Consider the following 16,808-nt stretch of genomic DNA (forward strand, 5'->3'; position numbering starts at 1 on the left):
ATTATGTAAAATTATATTCCAATTCGTTGCCTTCTGATATGTTTTTCTTACTTTATATGTTCAGTTGTCAAAGGTGCTATCTTCTTTTCATGAAAACGAAAACAGCAGAAAATAACTTAGGGAATGTAATTATCACAGTGTTAGTATATTCCAATAAGTTTTATTTCCTGTCATGCTTTTCCTCCAAACATCTATTGAAAGATTAATCATCTGTCATATTGCGGAAAATGGAAAAGCGGAATAACTCCAGAAGGGCCCCTTTATGTACTACCGCTTATAAGAGTCTCTATTTTGCATCAAAGTAGCTGAAAACTATGTATCACGGTAATTCTAAGTTTGTAATGCCACTTCTGTCCCTTTGCTTTCCTTGAATCTTGAAAAAATCGAGTAAGATGACACATATAATTATTTTGATATATTAGCAAACGTCCTTTTCGCCTTTAGCATATAAACCGAGTTGAGCTGTTCTATAACTGTCATGATATCTATATTTCTACCAGTAATTTCACTGGTAATAGCCAATGCTGGCATCCTTTCCGAGGATAGGCTTTTATCTAGGCAAAAACAATCAACAACCCTAAAGGTGGCATAATGTTATATCTTAGCTCAGTTTTTTTAACGTTATAGATGAGTCTGGATATAAAAAAATGGTGATTCCGAGGATAATGGTACGTACTCATAGACTGTTTCCCTACTTAATGTTGTAACATAGACTGGGCAACTACAACATTAAGCTCTAAATTCCTGTGACTGTTTTCCCAGAATCAAAACCTAGACACCCGCTGTCCAATCTATTAAATTAAATATTTCACATTATTGATTTTGATTGAATATTAGTGAAAACTTTTCATAGACGCAACTTTTGTCATCTTGAAGAATTCCACACTATAAAAAGGAATTCTTCGTCATATTTGTTCTTAATCTTTTATCTTACTTTATAATTATATATAAAAAAAGAGACAAACCATTTGATACGCTTTTAGCTATAGTTATACGATCAGATCGATTTCCACGCTCTCTGTCCCTGAATTAGAATATACACCAGCGGTGTCATATTCCCCCTGTGTTATCTGTCTTGTTACCGTATTGAACTTACAATACTTAAAAGCAAGATAAGCTTCTATGGCCAAGTTGGTAAGGCGCCACACTAGTAATGTGGAGATCATCAGTTCGACTCTGGTTGGAAGCATTTTTTTATATTTTCCTCATTATGCTGTTATTCGGACGAGAAGGTTTAGATATTATAAGTCCGAGTACACAACATCAAATAAGTTGAGCTACTATAATTTATCGTATCTATTGATAGCCGGAGTCAAATTATAGCTAAAATGAGTACTTAATAAGCGTAAAACATATTTGAAACAAATTTTTTTTTCATTTTCATTTATATGAATGCATTATATGAGGTATTTTTATATTTTCATTAGTGCAGTTGCTTACTCATCGACTGCTGTTATTTTCTGTACCTGCACCATTCTGTAGATTTTGAAAACTGCTTATTTCGACAGCATTATCTTTGACTTGCATATCAGATGATATTTTTTCCAGCATTGAAATAAGCAAGGACTTTTTAACACTTGTCTTTCTTTCTGGAGACCCGGCAAAATGCATATGCTTTCTTATGCGCTGATATGTGTCATCTATAGAAGTACACATCTTGGTATGTGGAGACCTTCCAGATCCAACGGAAGGGCTATTTTCTTTAGGGTTTTCTAGTGGCATGCAATTTTCACTGCGATTGAGTGGTTCATTCAATACAGTGAGTTTCGATTCTGCCTCAAGGCGGAAGTCCTCCTTTCTAGTCTCTGACACTGCTGTTGATATTGAATTTAGATGATGCGTTTCTGGGGTAGTCCCTGTGTGAGCGGTATTTTTTGTTACTGCATGTGTACGGCGAACATGATTGTCGTTATGGTCATTAGTTAAGTCAGTGAAAGGCCCATCCCTATATGGGACAGGTGTTCCGTTTGTTATGGGGCTTCCGATTCTAGCTTGCTTTTCAGCTTTCAATGTACTTATTGTCCTTAAGGAATGATCTAATAATATTTTGGTTTCATTGTAATCCCTTTCCAAAAGATTGTACTTGAGTTGCCAAGAGTCGACGCTTTCCCGTAGCATATTAACAGTATTCTCTAATGATTGAATTCTATTAGCCTTACGTTCTCTATAAGCCCGTTGAGCTTCTCTGTTTTGTTTCCTCCTTCTAGCAGTGGAATCAACCTTCTTAGACCCATTATTTAAAGGTATAGAGTGGGTGGGGCTGTTACTATCCGAGTTTTCATTACTATCTGTAGTAGCGTCTGATGCACTCCCATTCTTATACTTGTTTCCATGTGCCAATGTACTGGAAAGTCCTCTGGATCTATCTAATTCATTCATATTAATTTTCGATAGCGAATGTAATGAAGACTCTGGTAGCGGTAATGTTTGGTTAGGTAATTTAGAGCGAGCCGCTGAACCCGTAGTTCTGCTGGAAGTACTGGAAAGTTGATTCAAATCTCTTGACATATGTATGATGTTTTTGTTATTGACCGATAAATCCTTAAGGTTGTCACCACTAATCATCTTTTCGATGCCTGTACTATTCTGAGAATTACTAAATCCTAGTTCTATTTCGTTAACTCTTGGCTTTAGTCGTTGAGTTGTTAGCATTATTTTTATATTCAGAAAACACTACTAATCTTTTAGAAATTGACAAGTAATTGTAGGTAATTTTTTAAAATCAGCACGTTTCTTTTCGTAAAATTAATAAGCAGAGACAATTGCTTTTTTAAAAGGTTTGTTATTGATTTGTATGGCTGATATCTTTCTAAAATAGAGAAAATAAAATCGGCCAATTGGGCAAATTACACTACAAAATAGGCTGTTTTCGACAGGAAACGTGATTACAAGCTCACAACACAGTATAAAAATTCTGTTCCATTTATATCTAGCAATACCCATGAAAAGGAACAAAAAAAGATAAAAAGGCAACGTAGAGGAAAAGTCAGTCAGATAGGCACACTCCCATATCATAGGCGCAGAAAATGGGTTACTGCTCACTTTGACTAAGCGATTGGTAAGCAAATTTCGTCGATAGAACCGTTAAATTACAAGCTTTTTTGATATAAAGGACTATGGGGGTGTCACTTTTTTTCTGACCGACAGAAATCTTCGAGAAATAGGCACACTGAAAAAACAAAATATCGCTCAATACAAATTTTTCCCTCCGCTTTTTCTCTCAGACCTGCGTTCCTGATGACTAAGCGCATCTGGAGATGACGTAAATAGTGCCGCGGTTGCACAAAAGATGAGTACACGGGACAAAGCCAGTGCATACAGTACATAATTTTGGAAAGAATAGAGTATGAGATATATAAGTTGGTGCTATTGTACTATTTATTTTTTGGTTATTGACCTTTCAGGGGCTTGATCTGCTGGAATAGGAGGTGTCGCTTTGGTGTCATCTTCATCCAACGTTAAGTCATCTGATACTTCTTTATTACTCGTCTTTCTGGTCTTTGCTTCTTCTTCTTCCTTCTTGATAAGTTCTTCTTGTTCCTTCAAGACGTTTAGCTTAAATGCACTGTCATCAGTTGTTCTTTCGGCTTCTTTATCCTTATCTTCCTTTTCTCCTTCTTTGTCTTCCATTTTCTTTTCCTCTTTCTCTTCCTCATGCTGTTCTCTCGCTACTTCTTTCTTGACCTTCTTTGATTCTGAAATTATATTAGCCGTATCCTTTGCGGTGCCAGTAGCCATTTCTGTAGCTTCTTTGACTGTTTCAGCGAGTTTTTGGGATTCTGTTGGTTGTTCTTGTCCCTCCTTATCACCGAGCTTCTCTTCCTTGGCTGTTTTAGATTCTGTAACATCTAACTTGGCAATATTATATACAGGGTCAGGTATTGTGCTCAGCACATGAAGGATACCGTCATAGTATAAATCCAATAGATTGTCATAATTTGAGCTTTGTTCCTTCTTAGCAGCTACAGGAGAGTAAGACTTATTATCATGTTTCTTATCTTCTTTTGGCAAAGCACCAAATGTGAATGCAGAACTCAAGACCATTAAGACAGATGGAATTTTATCTCTTAGCCTCAATTGAAGCCATACTTTTAAATTATCCTTTAAATCATTCTCGGGAACACCATATGCCTTCATACCACGAGAAACACACGCTTGATACAATTCATCGTGAGATAAACTATTAATCCCTTCATAATCAACAACCTTATCATCATTCATCATGGATTTTAATTTTGACCTAATCTGATAACGCAACATGTTATCCGCACCGAAGGGTCTCAAAGACATAAATTTCGACATTGCAGTCAGTTGCGGTCTAGATAAATTGTCTAAGACGATATCACTCTTGAACATCTTGGCTACCGTTGCTATTTCCTCATGAGTGAACATTGTTCTTTTATTTGATTTATTTTCATAGATTTTTTTGAAAAAGTCGAAGAAAGCCTTCCTCTTTTCCAAGTTTTCAATCGAATTATAACTGATGAATGACGATTCATCTAAAGTCTCGTGTAGAAATGCAGAAGTTTTATTTCTAATTTCAATTAACTTGGTTCTTTTTAACTGTCTTTGAAAACCTGATTCGTAAGTTGATGGAAGTAAGTTGGGGAACAATTTCAATGCGACAGGCAAAAGCAATTCAGCAAATGGGATGATCAAAAACGCTGAGAATGGTACTAATCTAAAGATATCACCCATTGTACGTTTCAGTTGATTCGTTTCACGCCTTGACAATTCGTAACCCTGGACAAACTTGATAAGATGTTTCGTAGAGACTTTAATTTCATAACCCAGTAATTTTGTTCCATTTACATAATGCCTGAATTCATGTTTTATTCTCTTGATTAGTGGTTCTTTTTTCTTAGCTTTACTCGTTGGTACGACAACATTTGTTGGTTTATCCGCTATGGCTTTCAATTGGTTCTCATTGGTTAAATTATCATTATTCTTCGCCTGAGTACTATACTGATATCGACTATAAGGAAGTTTCTTATTCTTTACGTTTTGCTGCGACAGTAAAATAGGCCGATAATCGACCAAAGGAACTTGTCTGCTAGCTATTGAGATGAACCTTCTCTGAGAAAGAAATAACGCTTTATCCACAGAGTTGCTAATCATACTACCTATCTGGCACCGAAATGTCCATATACTCATCACTAGCTCGATGCGGCAGCAATAATGGGGGAACTAACCAAACGAATAACTTTTGTTTCAAGATATACCCAATTTATGTCTGCCAACTTCATTCAAGTTTCACTTCGCCTATCTAATATAAGAGCGAGAACGGCCTAAAAAATCCATACTGATTGATTAGCACAGCGAAGATAGCCTGGTAACAGTAAACGAATATGTGTTATATGTTGATGTAATCCCTGGAACAGGAACTAAAACCAAGTTGAATGGCAAGTCTCATAACCTTGAGTGGTTCTTAACGTCAAGTTTTTTAAATTATTCTACATATTATATAAACTGTGCAGCTTTGTTTTGAGTCGCTGATTTCTCTTCTCTTCCGGCATTTATTCCTGCGTATTTCCTAGAAACAGGAAAGATCTTGTAGCCAGCATTGTTGTGATTGAACCAATGGTATCTCCAACTGATTTCGTGTGCGAATAACTCACCCATACCCAACATGAAACCATTGATGAATGGCAGTACCAAATTAATAGAGCTCGAAGTTGCAAAGGATATGATCTTGGTAAAATCTATTGAATATATGCTTGAAGGTAGCAGTGTTCGGATTTTATTCAAAATCGTATCCGATTTGATAATTCTATCCACCATATCAGATTCATAATCATCATTATCGCTCATAGTTTCGTCATTCATCGATAGTAGCCTCTCTATATCTTTGCTAGTACCTTCTTCTTCATTGCGTGATGATGATGATGACATTGTTGATGATGTGATCCTTTGAAATAGTGCGACAACTACCTTTGTCCTTCTTGATCTCGCTGTGATTGCAATTCAAGACAGCTTAATTTTCTGAACATCGCAAGAAATACTTTATAAATGTCAACGGCGGACATTACAGATATGTCACTAAAATAAGATTTTAAAACACTTGGATGTCACAGCATGCTTGTAGGATTTCTTATGCCTGTAAAAGTTCACAGTACTCTTCTGCAATCATTGTAAACTACTTAGATATTATATAAACAGCGTATTATTAACAAAACAATATAGCAAGTCATTTCTCGAAAGATGATTACATCTATACTCTCGTATTCATGCAATAATGCTGAACCTCAAGGTCTCAGCGCCCTACAACAACATCTTGTTCTGTTGGACGAGAAAGCACGTAGAAGGAAAGTGACATCTATAAAGGATAAGATTAGACAATTAATCAGAAAGGTTCGAGAACAGGATACAAAAATAGATCATCAAGTTGTCATACTCAAGTATCCTACGATTATATTAGGGCAATACAAGGATTCTGTCTCCTTTTCAAAAAAGTGTTCAGATGGTGTATTTCTAACAGCTGAGAAGTTACCTCCAAAGGAAGCTCGAAAGCAACGAAAAAGACAGTATATCAGTCCTCAAGAAGAACTTGACAGAATAAAATCTATTAGATACAAGAAATTTTAATGAAGTTCAAATATATGCATGCATGTTTATATATCGTCAATCTCAAACGATTCGTCACTATTTCTCATTGGAACGGCATCGTCACTTATGTTTAGGTCGTTCATTTCTAAATCGGCACCAATCTCAAGGTCATCCGCCCATGAAACAGTCTTCTGAGAATTTATTCTGATGTAGCTGTCTTTCTTGAAGAGTGATGCTAGCTTGTGTCTAAATTTAACCACAGCGTAAACTGTTACGAGTAAACACATCATAGAGAGTGTTATGACTGCACTGAAGTATCCGTTACTTTCAACATCCTCCTCGTGCTCATTATCAGGTTCCTCGCCGCTATTTTCATTGTCGTAGTAGTTATAATAGTCATAGTCGTCGTAATACTCGTAATAATCTGAATTATCAATATCTGAGCCAGTAGGAGCATCTTCATCATCCACATAAGGGTGATCGGAAGTGATCAAAGCTAAACGCTTCCCCATGGAGTGTAGAAGGACATTATTCATGGCGATGTCCAAGATACCGCGACTAATCTCACCTTTATCGTAAGGAACCATATGTGAAGCGTTGAAGACGCTAATGAAAGTTAAGTTTCTCTCGTAATTGATATAACCTGCCGGTTCATCATACTCTTCATTATCTTCACGTCTGTAAACCCAGTCATAGCTTTCCATTTCATCAGTGAAACCTGTTTTGTTTCCCCAGCTTAACTTATTGATAGAATCTAATACACCTTTATTGTTACAGATAAGATCTTTATCACCATTGAAAAGAATGATCTCTAAGCCTTGAGATAAAATGTCTGGGAATAAATTGATCGAGGGATCAAATCCTTTATTAGTTAACTTGATGTTAACGTTATTTTGACATTCCACCCACTTAGGTAACCATTCAACATCTATATTTAACGTCTTTTGTAAAACTGGATTATTCAAAAATTTACCTAGGTTTGGTATATCTTCTGGCCAATTCATTCCACAGGATGGAAACGAATCTCTTAATTCATAGTCATAAATATTGATACATTGTTTGTCTGTATTTACAGTTTTATCTCTTGTTATTTTGAGGATATCATGTATTATGGCGTCACATTCAGGGTATTCGAATTGTTCATCTTTTGATGGATCATCAATACTATTAATTTTATTTTGACAATTTTCATGAGATTTTAATATAGGTTTAAAATTTGAATCATGTTCATCTATGATACCATTCTCCATTGCAAATGGTAAGAAAGATAGTGATTGAGTTTGTGGATCAATCCAACCATTACCGATCAGTAATTTCACTAAGTTAATATAAGTACCATTTTTTCGTTGATTTCTTTTCAATATTGACTTGGCAATGTAAGGTATGAATTGACCGGAGTAACTTTCACCTGCAATGATAATATTCTTTGATAAATCACCGGGGAATATGGTGAAATAATTATCCAAGAATCCCAAGAAATGGTCAGTGACTTGATTTAAGTTTTCTAAATATGTCAAATCATTAAATTGATTGAAATTTACGACGTTAGAGAATCCTGTCCCGACTGGCTGATCCACAAATACAAGATCAGATCTTGTATTCCAAGTTCCTGGATTCGATATGGCTTCACCATTTATGTTTATACGGAATGGACCGATTTCCATCAAAGCACCATCCATTGATGAGCACCCGGGGCCACCATTTAACCAAAATATCAAAGTGTTATCTTTACTATTGGTAACATTTAATTTATTGAATTTCCAGAAAAAGAAACCGAAGTCTGAAGGCAAATTTAAATCTGTATTTAATTGTTCCTGAGACAAATATGGTAAATGGCCTGCATACATAGTAGGTATCATATCCATACTATCAAACTTGTGCAGGCCGGGTATGTCCATTGGATTCTTTACCAAATAGTCATTAGAATCCTTTAGAATGAATGATAATGCCACCACGCACTGTGCGAGTAGTAACAGTACGGTTCTCATAATCTTAAAAGTGATGTACTTTTCTGAAATTAGAAGTATGTATATTGTGTAAACACTTGGTGCCTAGTCTGCTGTAAATATACCGTCTGAAGTCTTACCATTTCGATATTCATCGCCGGACATGATGGCTGCGCGATCAACCTCTATCGACTTTTCACAGCCAGAGAGAGAGAGAGGGCAAAAAAGAAAAAGAAAAGAAATGGACGAGATGTGAGTACCCAGATATTTGCTTTTTCGTTGCTTTTTTTTTCCTCTTTTAAGATTTTTTAGCACGTGATGTGTTATTTGCACTACCCGGACTGTGGAAAGTTTCGTGTATTCTTGTTACCGGGTAATGATATCGGTTATTAGCGGTTTTTTTTTAGAGTGTAACGAGTTTCTCGAAGAACGTTCCGTTTCTCTCGGCAAAATGCGGTCAAGGCCAATACTGATAACGTAAATGTGAAGAAAGATATGATAAACAGGTACTACCAAAACATTCATTGCCCGGCTCACATAGGCATAAATTATGTATATTCTTCTACTGTCACTTCGAACTGCCTCTTGCATCGGCTGCCTCACAAACCCAACGATTTCATCTGGCACTATCTCTCCAGTATATTTCCCACCTTCCACGTGCTGAAGTCTATCGAGTGACTCATCGCGCAAAATGTGCTTGCCGTCACATCCTTATCGTGTCATCTCTTTTTACCGTCGCTATGCGGGTTGTTCCGTTGCTATCTCAAGTCTCAACTAGTATATATAATACTGTAGAAAAAAAAAAGAGATAGGTGCAAATTTCTTATTAATGTTCAGCGTTCATTGTATAACCTATCAAGGAGAATACTATCATGACAAAAACTTCTGCAAAGGACTTCTACCACTTATTTTCACAAGAAACTAAAGACCGTAAAGTTTCACCATTGAAGACTTTCATCAAATACTTTGGTGATCCAAATATGGTCTTCCTTGGTGGTGGTCTACCACTCTCAGACTACTTCCCTTGGGATAACATCAAAGTTGATATCCCAGTGCCACCCTTCACCAAAGGTATCGGTCAACCAATTAACAAAAACGCCACAGAAATCACTACTTTGGATTTGTATAAAGAAAAAAAAGTTGCAGATGGTGATATCCCACTAGCTAGATCTTTGCAATATGGTCATTCTCAAGGTCAACCGGAATTATTGAAATTTATTAGAGAACATACCGAAATCATTCATACTATGCAATATGATGACTGGGAATTATTAGTCACCGCTGGTAATACAAGTGCTTGGGAATCTACCCTAAGAATTTTCTGTAACAGAGGAGATACAATCTTAGCAGAAGCCCATTCATTCTCTTCCTCATTATCCGCAGCACAAGCTCAAGGTATCATCACTTTCCCTGTTCCAATTGATGATAAAGGTATCATACCTGAAAAATTGGCTGCGATCATGGATAATTGGAATCCTGAAACACCAAAACCAAAATTATTATACACCATCCCAACTGGTCAAAACCCAACTGGTAGCTCGTTAGATGCTGAAAGAAAGTCACAAGTCTATAAAATTGCTCAAAAACATGATTTCTTAATCGTGGAAGATGAACCATACTATTTCTTGCAAATGGAAGATTACGTAAAGGATCCATCTCTGAGAAAAGAAGTCAAATTGTCTCATGATGAATTCCTAGCCTCTTTAGACCAAACCTTTTTATCCATTGATACGGATGGAAGGGTCATTAGAATGGATTCATTCTCAAAGGTTCTTGCTCCTGGTTCAAGATTGGGTTGGATCACTTGTTCGAACCAAATAATGAAAGCTTATTTGGCCTTGTACGAAATGTCCATGCAAGCAGCTGCTGGTTTCACCCAATCGATTGTTTCCGCTACTTTGAGTAAATGGGGTCAACATGGTTACCTGGATTGGTTATTAGGTCTTCGTCATGAATATACTTTGAAACGTGATAATGCCATTGATGCATGCTACAAGTACATCCCACAAACTGATGCTTTCCATATCAACCCTCCAGTGGCAGGAATGTTCTTCACCATAACATTTGATGGTGCAAAACATCCAGAATTCACTACCAAATTTAAGTCTGATCCTCTTTTATTAGAATCATATTTGTACGAAAAAGCCGTAGAAAGCGGTGTTATTATTGCACCTGGGTCTTGGTTCATTACTGATGGTGAAACTATTCCACCACAGCCAAAGGAATCTAAAGAATCTAATAATCCAAATTCTGTGTTTTTTAGAGGTACATTTGCCGCCGTTGCAGCTGATAAGTTGAATGAAAGTTTGAAAAGATTTGGTCAAGTCTTACATGATGAATTCAAAGTATAGTAGTATAATTTATATACGCAGTTTATATACTCACTTGTACTCTAATTGAGGTAGCGCTTCATATTCTAAAAAAGGAATGGATCTATATACGCGATATAGATCCATTCCTTTTTTTATGAACTGATGCAATTTTACTAAAAAAAATAATATCTGAAGATTTTATTATAATTACATGAATTCATACTATACAGAACTGTTCTCAGTCGGCTCCGCTAATATTGCTACTATCTTCCAATGTCTCTAACATTTCACAATTTGGATGAATAACATAAACTACTTTACTTGAATCAACACTATCATTATTTGATTCTTGCTGGCCAGCAGTTCCTTCTAGGGAGTCTCTAGTCCCCCTAATTTCCATCAGTATTCTGTCTTTTACCAACCTTTTCAAAACTTTGAATGCTAACTTTCTTTCTTGCCAGTATTCTTCCTCCGAGTTCAAATCATTTTCCCTCTGTAAAAGATACCAGTCTACAATTTCACCCGCAGTTAACTCTTTCGATTGGGTTCTCTCAACATCTGCTATCTTATGCACAATCAAATTCATCATAGTAACGTATCTATCATATGTAATCGTGGTCTTAGTCTTTGGTTTAGCCTCCTTTATCGATATTGGTAATGGTGTCTGCTTTGGTAAGTCGTCGTCACTAGTATTATTATTATTATCATGATCGTTATTTTCCTGAACATTTTCCTGTCCTTCCTCATCTTCAACTTCAATATCTTCAACATCAACACGAATAATACTTTGCTTCAGTAAATCATAAGCTTCTGAAACAAATGCTGGGGTAATCTCATCCACACAGTTCGCCCTTGCAATGGCTTCACTTAATCTAATCATACTTTCTAATTGTCTGACGGTAATCCTATAACTTGATCTGCTATACCCTTGTGCATCATCTTTTCTAAGAGCTTTATACTTTTTAACCAAAAATTCCCTTGCCTCTTTTGTTAAAATTGGCTTAAATGTTCTTGCATATTTGATATAACGACGTAATTGTTCACCTGTGAATGGTGATGTGATTGCTTCATCTCTTTTCATGTGTAAATCAACAATATGTGCGGCCAATTCTGTATCAATTTTTTCGTTACAATCATCTAAGATAACGAAAAATAAATCAAATCTTGACATAATTGGAGCAGTCATATTTAGGTTACCCCTTAACGACAATTTTCTATTGTATCTTCCAGCAATTGGATTTGCGGCAGCAAGAATCGAAGTTCTTGCATTCAAAGTTGCGTGAATACCTGCTTTAGCGATCGAGATAGTTTGTTGTTCCATAGCTTCATGAATGGCAACTTGATCAGAGATATCCATTTTATCGAATTCATCAATACAACAAATACCGTTATCTGCTAACATTAGTGCACCAGCTTCAATTGTATAATCACCACCTTCTTCATCTCTTACAACTGCTGCCGTTAAACCTGCGGCTGAGGATGCTTTACCAGATGTGTAAACCGATCTTGGTGCAAAACCACAAACATATTTAAGGAATTGCGACTTAGAAGTCGATGGGTCACCAACGACACAGATATTTATGTCACCTCTTAGATTGATTCCTTCTACTGTTTTTTTGTGGACACCGCCTAACATTTGTAAAAGGATACCTTTTTTAATTGCTTCATGGCCGAAGACAGCGGGGGCAATAGATTTTACCAATTTATCGTAAATATGGTCGTCTTTGACCATCTCCTTCAACTCATTAATTTCTTCGGATGTCAAACTATTCAAAAACACTTCCTGATCTTTCTCATAGTCCTGGTACACATTGTTACCTTGTAACGTGGCCGCCATTTGTAACTCAGATTCTGTAGAATAGTTGCTAGAGTGTGTATCGGAGTCAGATAGATTATTGTTAATATTTGAACTAACACTAACGACATGACAAGCTAAGAAACTCATTTTATAAGTCAAGTCACGTACACCCAAGGAACGTAATCCAGAAACACCAGAGTTTAAGCCTTCTGAGGATCTGGCAATACCTCTCATATCTCTTGAAGAGCTAGGTTTGATACCAGGCAACCCTAATTGAGAAACATCAGGGACCACGATATCAGTCCCTGTAAATTTGCATCTATCACCAGGTTTGGCTCTCTCAACACAGTCACCTCTTAAAATGACATCAAGGGTACGGGGCATAGAACCATTTGGAATTTCGTTAGCATTCTCTTGAATCCTAATTTTTTGCCAATCAAGAAATTTGGATCTGGAAACATTTAGTGTCCAAAAGGCTCTATTTTCACATGATGGGTTTGGACAAAAAGTAGGTTCCGTATATTTAAATGATTGCTCTACGTTGTCAATTATAGCACGACACATATCACAGGTAAAACTTGCCTTGTATAATTCTGGACGAACTTCCGAGGTTCTCGTTACTGTTCCCGAAATACATAGAAGAGATCCAATTTTATCTGATTTTACGTCACGAATTCTGTGAACAGTGGGTAGATTGAAGAAAGCAATTTGAAATAGACGTTCTGTTTGCTCTGGAGAGTTTGAGCTTGTTGTAGATTTTGTAGCAACGGCTGAATTAGGATGTGTCCCTGTATCCGCATCGTCGTCGTTTTCATCATTTTGATCACCTTTATTAATCGAATCGTTAGTGAGCAATAATTCTGGAGCATATTTCTTTATCACACCTTTCAAACCACTGGTTAAGAACGGTAAAAATCTGTAGTATTGTTCTGAAATAGCCATGGCTAGAGCACCATTTTCTCTGCTCGATAAGTGTTGGTAATCAATATAGATGGTATTAAGGTCATAAATTTTCATGAATTCGACCTGAGCTCTATACACCTTATCCACAGCACCAGTTTCTTCATTTGCGACGGAAAAATCCTCTAAGAACTGTTCGAAGGCTTCTCTAACTTTTTCACCAGTGACATCGTCCACTTTCTTGACATAGTTGACTGCTCTTCTTCTTAGACCCTGCAGTGGCAAATCAGCTGGTATATCTTCCTCGGTTTCCTGTGAAGGTCTTTGTTGTGATGAAAATGTATGGCCCTGGGATGAGCTAGGGAATTGAATCCTTGAATTGCTAGCAATACCGGACTGTGAATCAAATACTTGTGAACTACTGCCAAACCCAGCGCCAATCGATGAAGGTGGGGGAGACGAATCTGTTGGTCTTGCACTAGTTGGTGTGTCACCATGGAATGGAGAAGACATTATTTTATTCTATTTTGCACTATCAATTCTGTGTGGACCTAGTGTATAAAGGTGAAAGTGTGCTATATATTTTTCAAATACAGACCCAAGCTAGTGTATTTTTTTTTTTCATTTTATTTTAGGCGATTCCATTTATTATATGATTTCCTTTTCGGGAAAAGTTATATCAATTACACTTCCCAAAGGGGTAATTTGGCTGTTAAGTAAGAAGAGCAACATCTGATTAGGTTACCTCAAGTTCAAGAGGCCTTGATATCACTGTGATAGCATTTTTAATTTGATTGAATGGGGACTGTCTGTTTTCAGACCTTTCCGAAACGCCCTCAGCGATGTTTACTCTGCACAGCAGATCGACAGGCCATCGACGGTTCATTTAATACTCTGGGCGCAGCCCTAAGGTAACTCGCTAAAGTGTTGCCGTACCATTAATACCTTTTCTCTGACCTGCTTCATTACTTGTGTTTGAACTGTGCTTGTGCTCTCTTGTCAATTATTTACTTGAAATTGCATCTTTTTCTACAATGTAGCCATCCTTTCTTCTTAATTTATGTGACTCCTAGCTTTAAACAATAGTAACCCAATTCTTCTTCAATGTAAAATATGCCTGAAAGGGCTAAGTACCTTTTTGATGCTAAAGCCTTTTAAAGTGTGGTTTTACATCAGCAACGCGATATATAATTATTACAGGTCAAAATTTCAGATAACAAAAATCACCATATAAATCATCGAACCAGTAAACATCTGTAACGTTGGAAAGGCGGTATATCTTTGATATTGTGACTAAGATGGCTAAGAAGGGTTACTACGCAGTACAAAGGGGTAGATCTACCGGCGTCTATTCCGATTGGGATTCCTGTAAATCGCAAATCTCTGGCTACGCTGGTGCAGTCTTTAAGAGATTCGACACTCTTGCCGAAGCAAAGAATTTCGCTGCTAGCAATAGTGGTTACAGTTCAAGAAGTCCTACTCCCTCTACTGGTAGTAGCTCCAGCTATGGTGGCTCCAGTTATCCTTTCGGTGGCACATACTATGCCCCTACTCGAAATGTCACACAAGTCAGTCCCAAATCATTTAGATCTACCAGAAGTAATACGTCCTCTGCAATTAAGCCTACAAACAATTTCTATGCAGTGAAGAGCTCGAATCCATCTTTACCAAGCAAAATATTCAACACCTGGAATGAGTGTCAATCGTACGTACGTAGGCAAAGAGGTGTATCCTTCAAAAAATTTGATAATATGAGTGCTGCTACAAACTATGTTAACGGTACATCCAGTGCTGCCATAGATTATAACTTAATTGGTATCCCGGAAAGTACATTTACCAACAAATATAAACTGCCTTCATCTAACTTTAGGTTCGATAAAACTTCAGATGTTTACTGTGACGGGTCCTCTCTAGCTAACGGCACTGCATATGCTAGAGCGGGTTATGGTGTATACTTTGAAGGTGATCCAACAAGTAATATTTCAGAAAGGTTAAGAGTTGGTGCTCAAACCAACAACAGAGGGGAAATACAGGCAGTTTCTAGAGCATTAGATAAGATTTGGGAAAATTTAACCGAGAAAGACACCAAAGTTAATTATCAAATCAAGACTGATTCAGAGTATGTAGCTAAACTGTTGAATGACAGGTACTCTTCTTATAGCGATGCTGAATTACAGAAAGTAGCAAATGCCGATCTAGCAGTCCCAATGGTTAAGAAATTTGCCAAAGTTAAAAAGTTTTATGAGGTCAATAAAGACTCCTTCGCAAATAATGGTAACTTCAAGATTGAATGGGTTAGAGGCCATGCTGGTACTGAGGGTAATGAAAAGGCTGATGCTTTGGCAAGAAATGGCGCAAATATGAACTGAGTTAACTTTCTTTGTCTAAGTACACTCGTTAATCATAATATTCCAGCATTATTTTTAGTAGAAACGTCATAAATTTTCCACATTATTATTAAAATTAATATTTTATAAATTATATTTACAAAGTATCCTTAGGGATTGAAAGTATATGCATGAAGAATTTAATTAACGTCAATTTCTTCCAAAGATATATAGATTACTCTCGTCATAGTTCCACAATCTTTCAAGTATGTCGGTAAGACCATTATTTTCGGTTTCTATTTCATAAATGCCACAAAGGCTCAATGCTGTGGCAGAATATAAACTCCATAGAGACATTCTGTTTGCTTTAGGAAACTTTTCCCTGGGTATGAAATCTAATATTAAACTATTGAAACCATAATGAAAATATGTTAAAATCAATGTTGCTAATGACCCATCAAGTAGCGGATGTAGTGTAATGCCAGTAAATGATGCATAAAAAGGAATTAATGTGAGAGGTATTAGTGTATATTTTGTGATTCTTTCATAATCTGCCTGGTATGTTCCCGGAAGTTGCGAAGAAACTGGTACCTTGAATTTTATTGCACTCAAGTCTTTATCTTCGATGGTCTTCTTATCATTTTTCGATATATTTTTGTTTAGGTTCATCTGGCTATAGTATTTCTTTGACAATATACTTGAAAGTGCCTTAGTGTAGCCATGGGCTGAGCCTACAAATATCCTTGTATTTGTGCTGAAAAGGCTCTTGATGACTATCGATTGAAGCATCACCAAACTTCCCTCCCTTTGATGGCTGTTGGTTCATATCTTCCATCATTCATCTTCTCATTTAATTTTATATAGACCGACTGATGGAAAATTTCCATGTCGCCGTGCATGGGTGTATCATAACGACACAAAATATATGTAGTTTTGAATAATAAAAAGCACACTTTAAAGATGATGAGTATACAGTAAT

General features: G+C 36.6%; 8 protein-coding genes and 1 non-coding gene across 9 annotated transcripts; 3 read left to right on the plus strand and 6 right to left on the minus strand.

The window, feature by feature from the left end:
- Positions 1 to 1,116: 1,116 nt before the first annotated feature.
- On the plus strand, positions 1,117 to 1,189 carry KAFR0Dtrna5T. Its single transcript has one exon. It is a non-coding gene; the product is annotated as a tRNA-Thr (tRNA).
- Positions 1,190 to 1,440: 251 nt separating this feature from the next.
- On the minus strand, positions 1,441 to 2,565 carry YAP7 (Yap7p; the record flags this gene model as incomplete). Its single annotated transcript, XM_003956870.1, has 1 exon — positions 1,441 to 2,565. The coding sequence occupies one exon, from the start codon at positions 2,563 to 2,565 to the stop codon at positions 1,441 to 1,443; it is 1,125 nt and encodes a 374-aa protein (XP_003956919.1).
- Positions 2,566 to 3,378: 813 nt separating this feature from the next.
- On the minus strand, positions 3,379 to 5,118 carry MDM38 (ribosome-binding protein MDM38; the record flags this gene model as incomplete). The annotated part of the gene is made up of 1 exon (XM_003956871.1): positions 3,379 to 5,118. The coding sequence occupies one exon, from the start codon at positions 5,116 to 5,118 to the stop codon at positions 3,379 to 3,381; it is 1,740 nt and encodes a 579-aa protein (XP_003956920.1).
- Positions 5,119 to 5,460: 342 nt separating this feature from the next.
- On the minus strand, positions 5,461 to 5,811 carry MIM1 (Mim1p; the record flags this gene model as incomplete). The annotated part of the gene is made up of 1 exon (XM_003956872.1): positions 5,461 to 5,811. The coding sequence occupies one exon, from the start codon at positions 5,809 to 5,811 to the stop codon at positions 5,461 to 5,463; it is 351 nt and encodes a 116-aa protein (XP_003956921.1).
- An 800-nt stretch (positions 5,812 to 6,611) lies between these two features.
- On the minus strand, positions 6,612 to 8,534 carry KEX1 (serine-type carboxypeptidase; the record flags this gene model as incomplete). Its single annotated transcript, XM_003956873.1, has 1 exon — positions 6,612 to 8,534. The coding sequence occupies one exon, from the start codon at positions 8,532 to 8,534 to the stop codon at positions 6,612 to 6,614; it is 1,923 nt and encodes a 640-aa protein (XP_003956922.1).
- Positions 8,535 to 9,364: 830 nt separating this feature from the next.
- ARO8 (bifunctional 2-aminoadipate transaminase/aromatic-amino-acid:2-oxoglutarate transaminase) lies at positions 9,365 to 10,843 on the plus strand (the record flags this gene model as incomplete). Its single annotated transcript, XM_003956874.1, has 1 exon — positions 9,365 to 10,843. The coding sequence occupies one exon, from the start codon at positions 9,365 to 9,367 to the stop codon at positions 10,841 to 10,843; it is 1,479 nt and encodes a 492-aa protein (XP_003956923.1).
- A 199-nt stretch (positions 10,844 to 11,042) lies between these two features.
- MCM6 (MCM DNA helicase complex subunit MCM6) lies at positions 11,043 to 14,015 on the minus strand (the record flags this gene model as incomplete). The annotated part of the gene is made up of 1 exon (XM_003956875.1): positions 11,043 to 14,015. The coding sequence occupies one exon, from the start codon at positions 14,013 to 14,015 to the stop codon at positions 11,043 to 11,045; it is 2,973 nt and encodes a 990-aa protein (XP_003956924.1).
- A 785-nt stretch (positions 14,016 to 14,800) lies between these two features.
- On the plus strand, positions 14,801 to 15,871 carry RNH1 (RNA-DNA hybrid ribonuclease; the record flags this gene model as incomplete). The annotated part of the gene is made up of 1 exon (XM_003956876.1): positions 14,801 to 15,871. The coding sequence occupies one exon, from the start codon at positions 14,801 to 14,803 to the stop codon at positions 15,869 to 15,871; it is 1,071 nt and encodes a 356-aa protein (XP_003956925.1).
- Positions 15,872 to 16,039: 168 nt separating this feature from the next.
- On the minus strand, positions 16,040 to 16,618 carry TIM18 (Tim18p; the record flags this gene model as incomplete). The annotated part of the gene is made up of 1 exon (XM_003956877.1): positions 16,040 to 16,618. The coding sequence occupies one exon, from the start codon at positions 16,616 to 16,618 to the stop codon at positions 16,040 to 16,042; it is 579 nt and encodes a 192-aa protein (XP_003956926.1).
- Between the last annotated feature and the right edge of the window lie 190 nt (positions 16,619 to 16,808).

This window comes from Kazachstania africana, chromosome 4 (assembly GCF_000304475.1).
Source record: "Kazachstania africana CBS 2517 chromosome 4, complete genome".
NCBI lineage: Eukaryota > Fungi > Ascomycota > Saccharomycetes > Saccharomycetales > Saccharomycetaceae > Kazachstania > Kazachstania africana.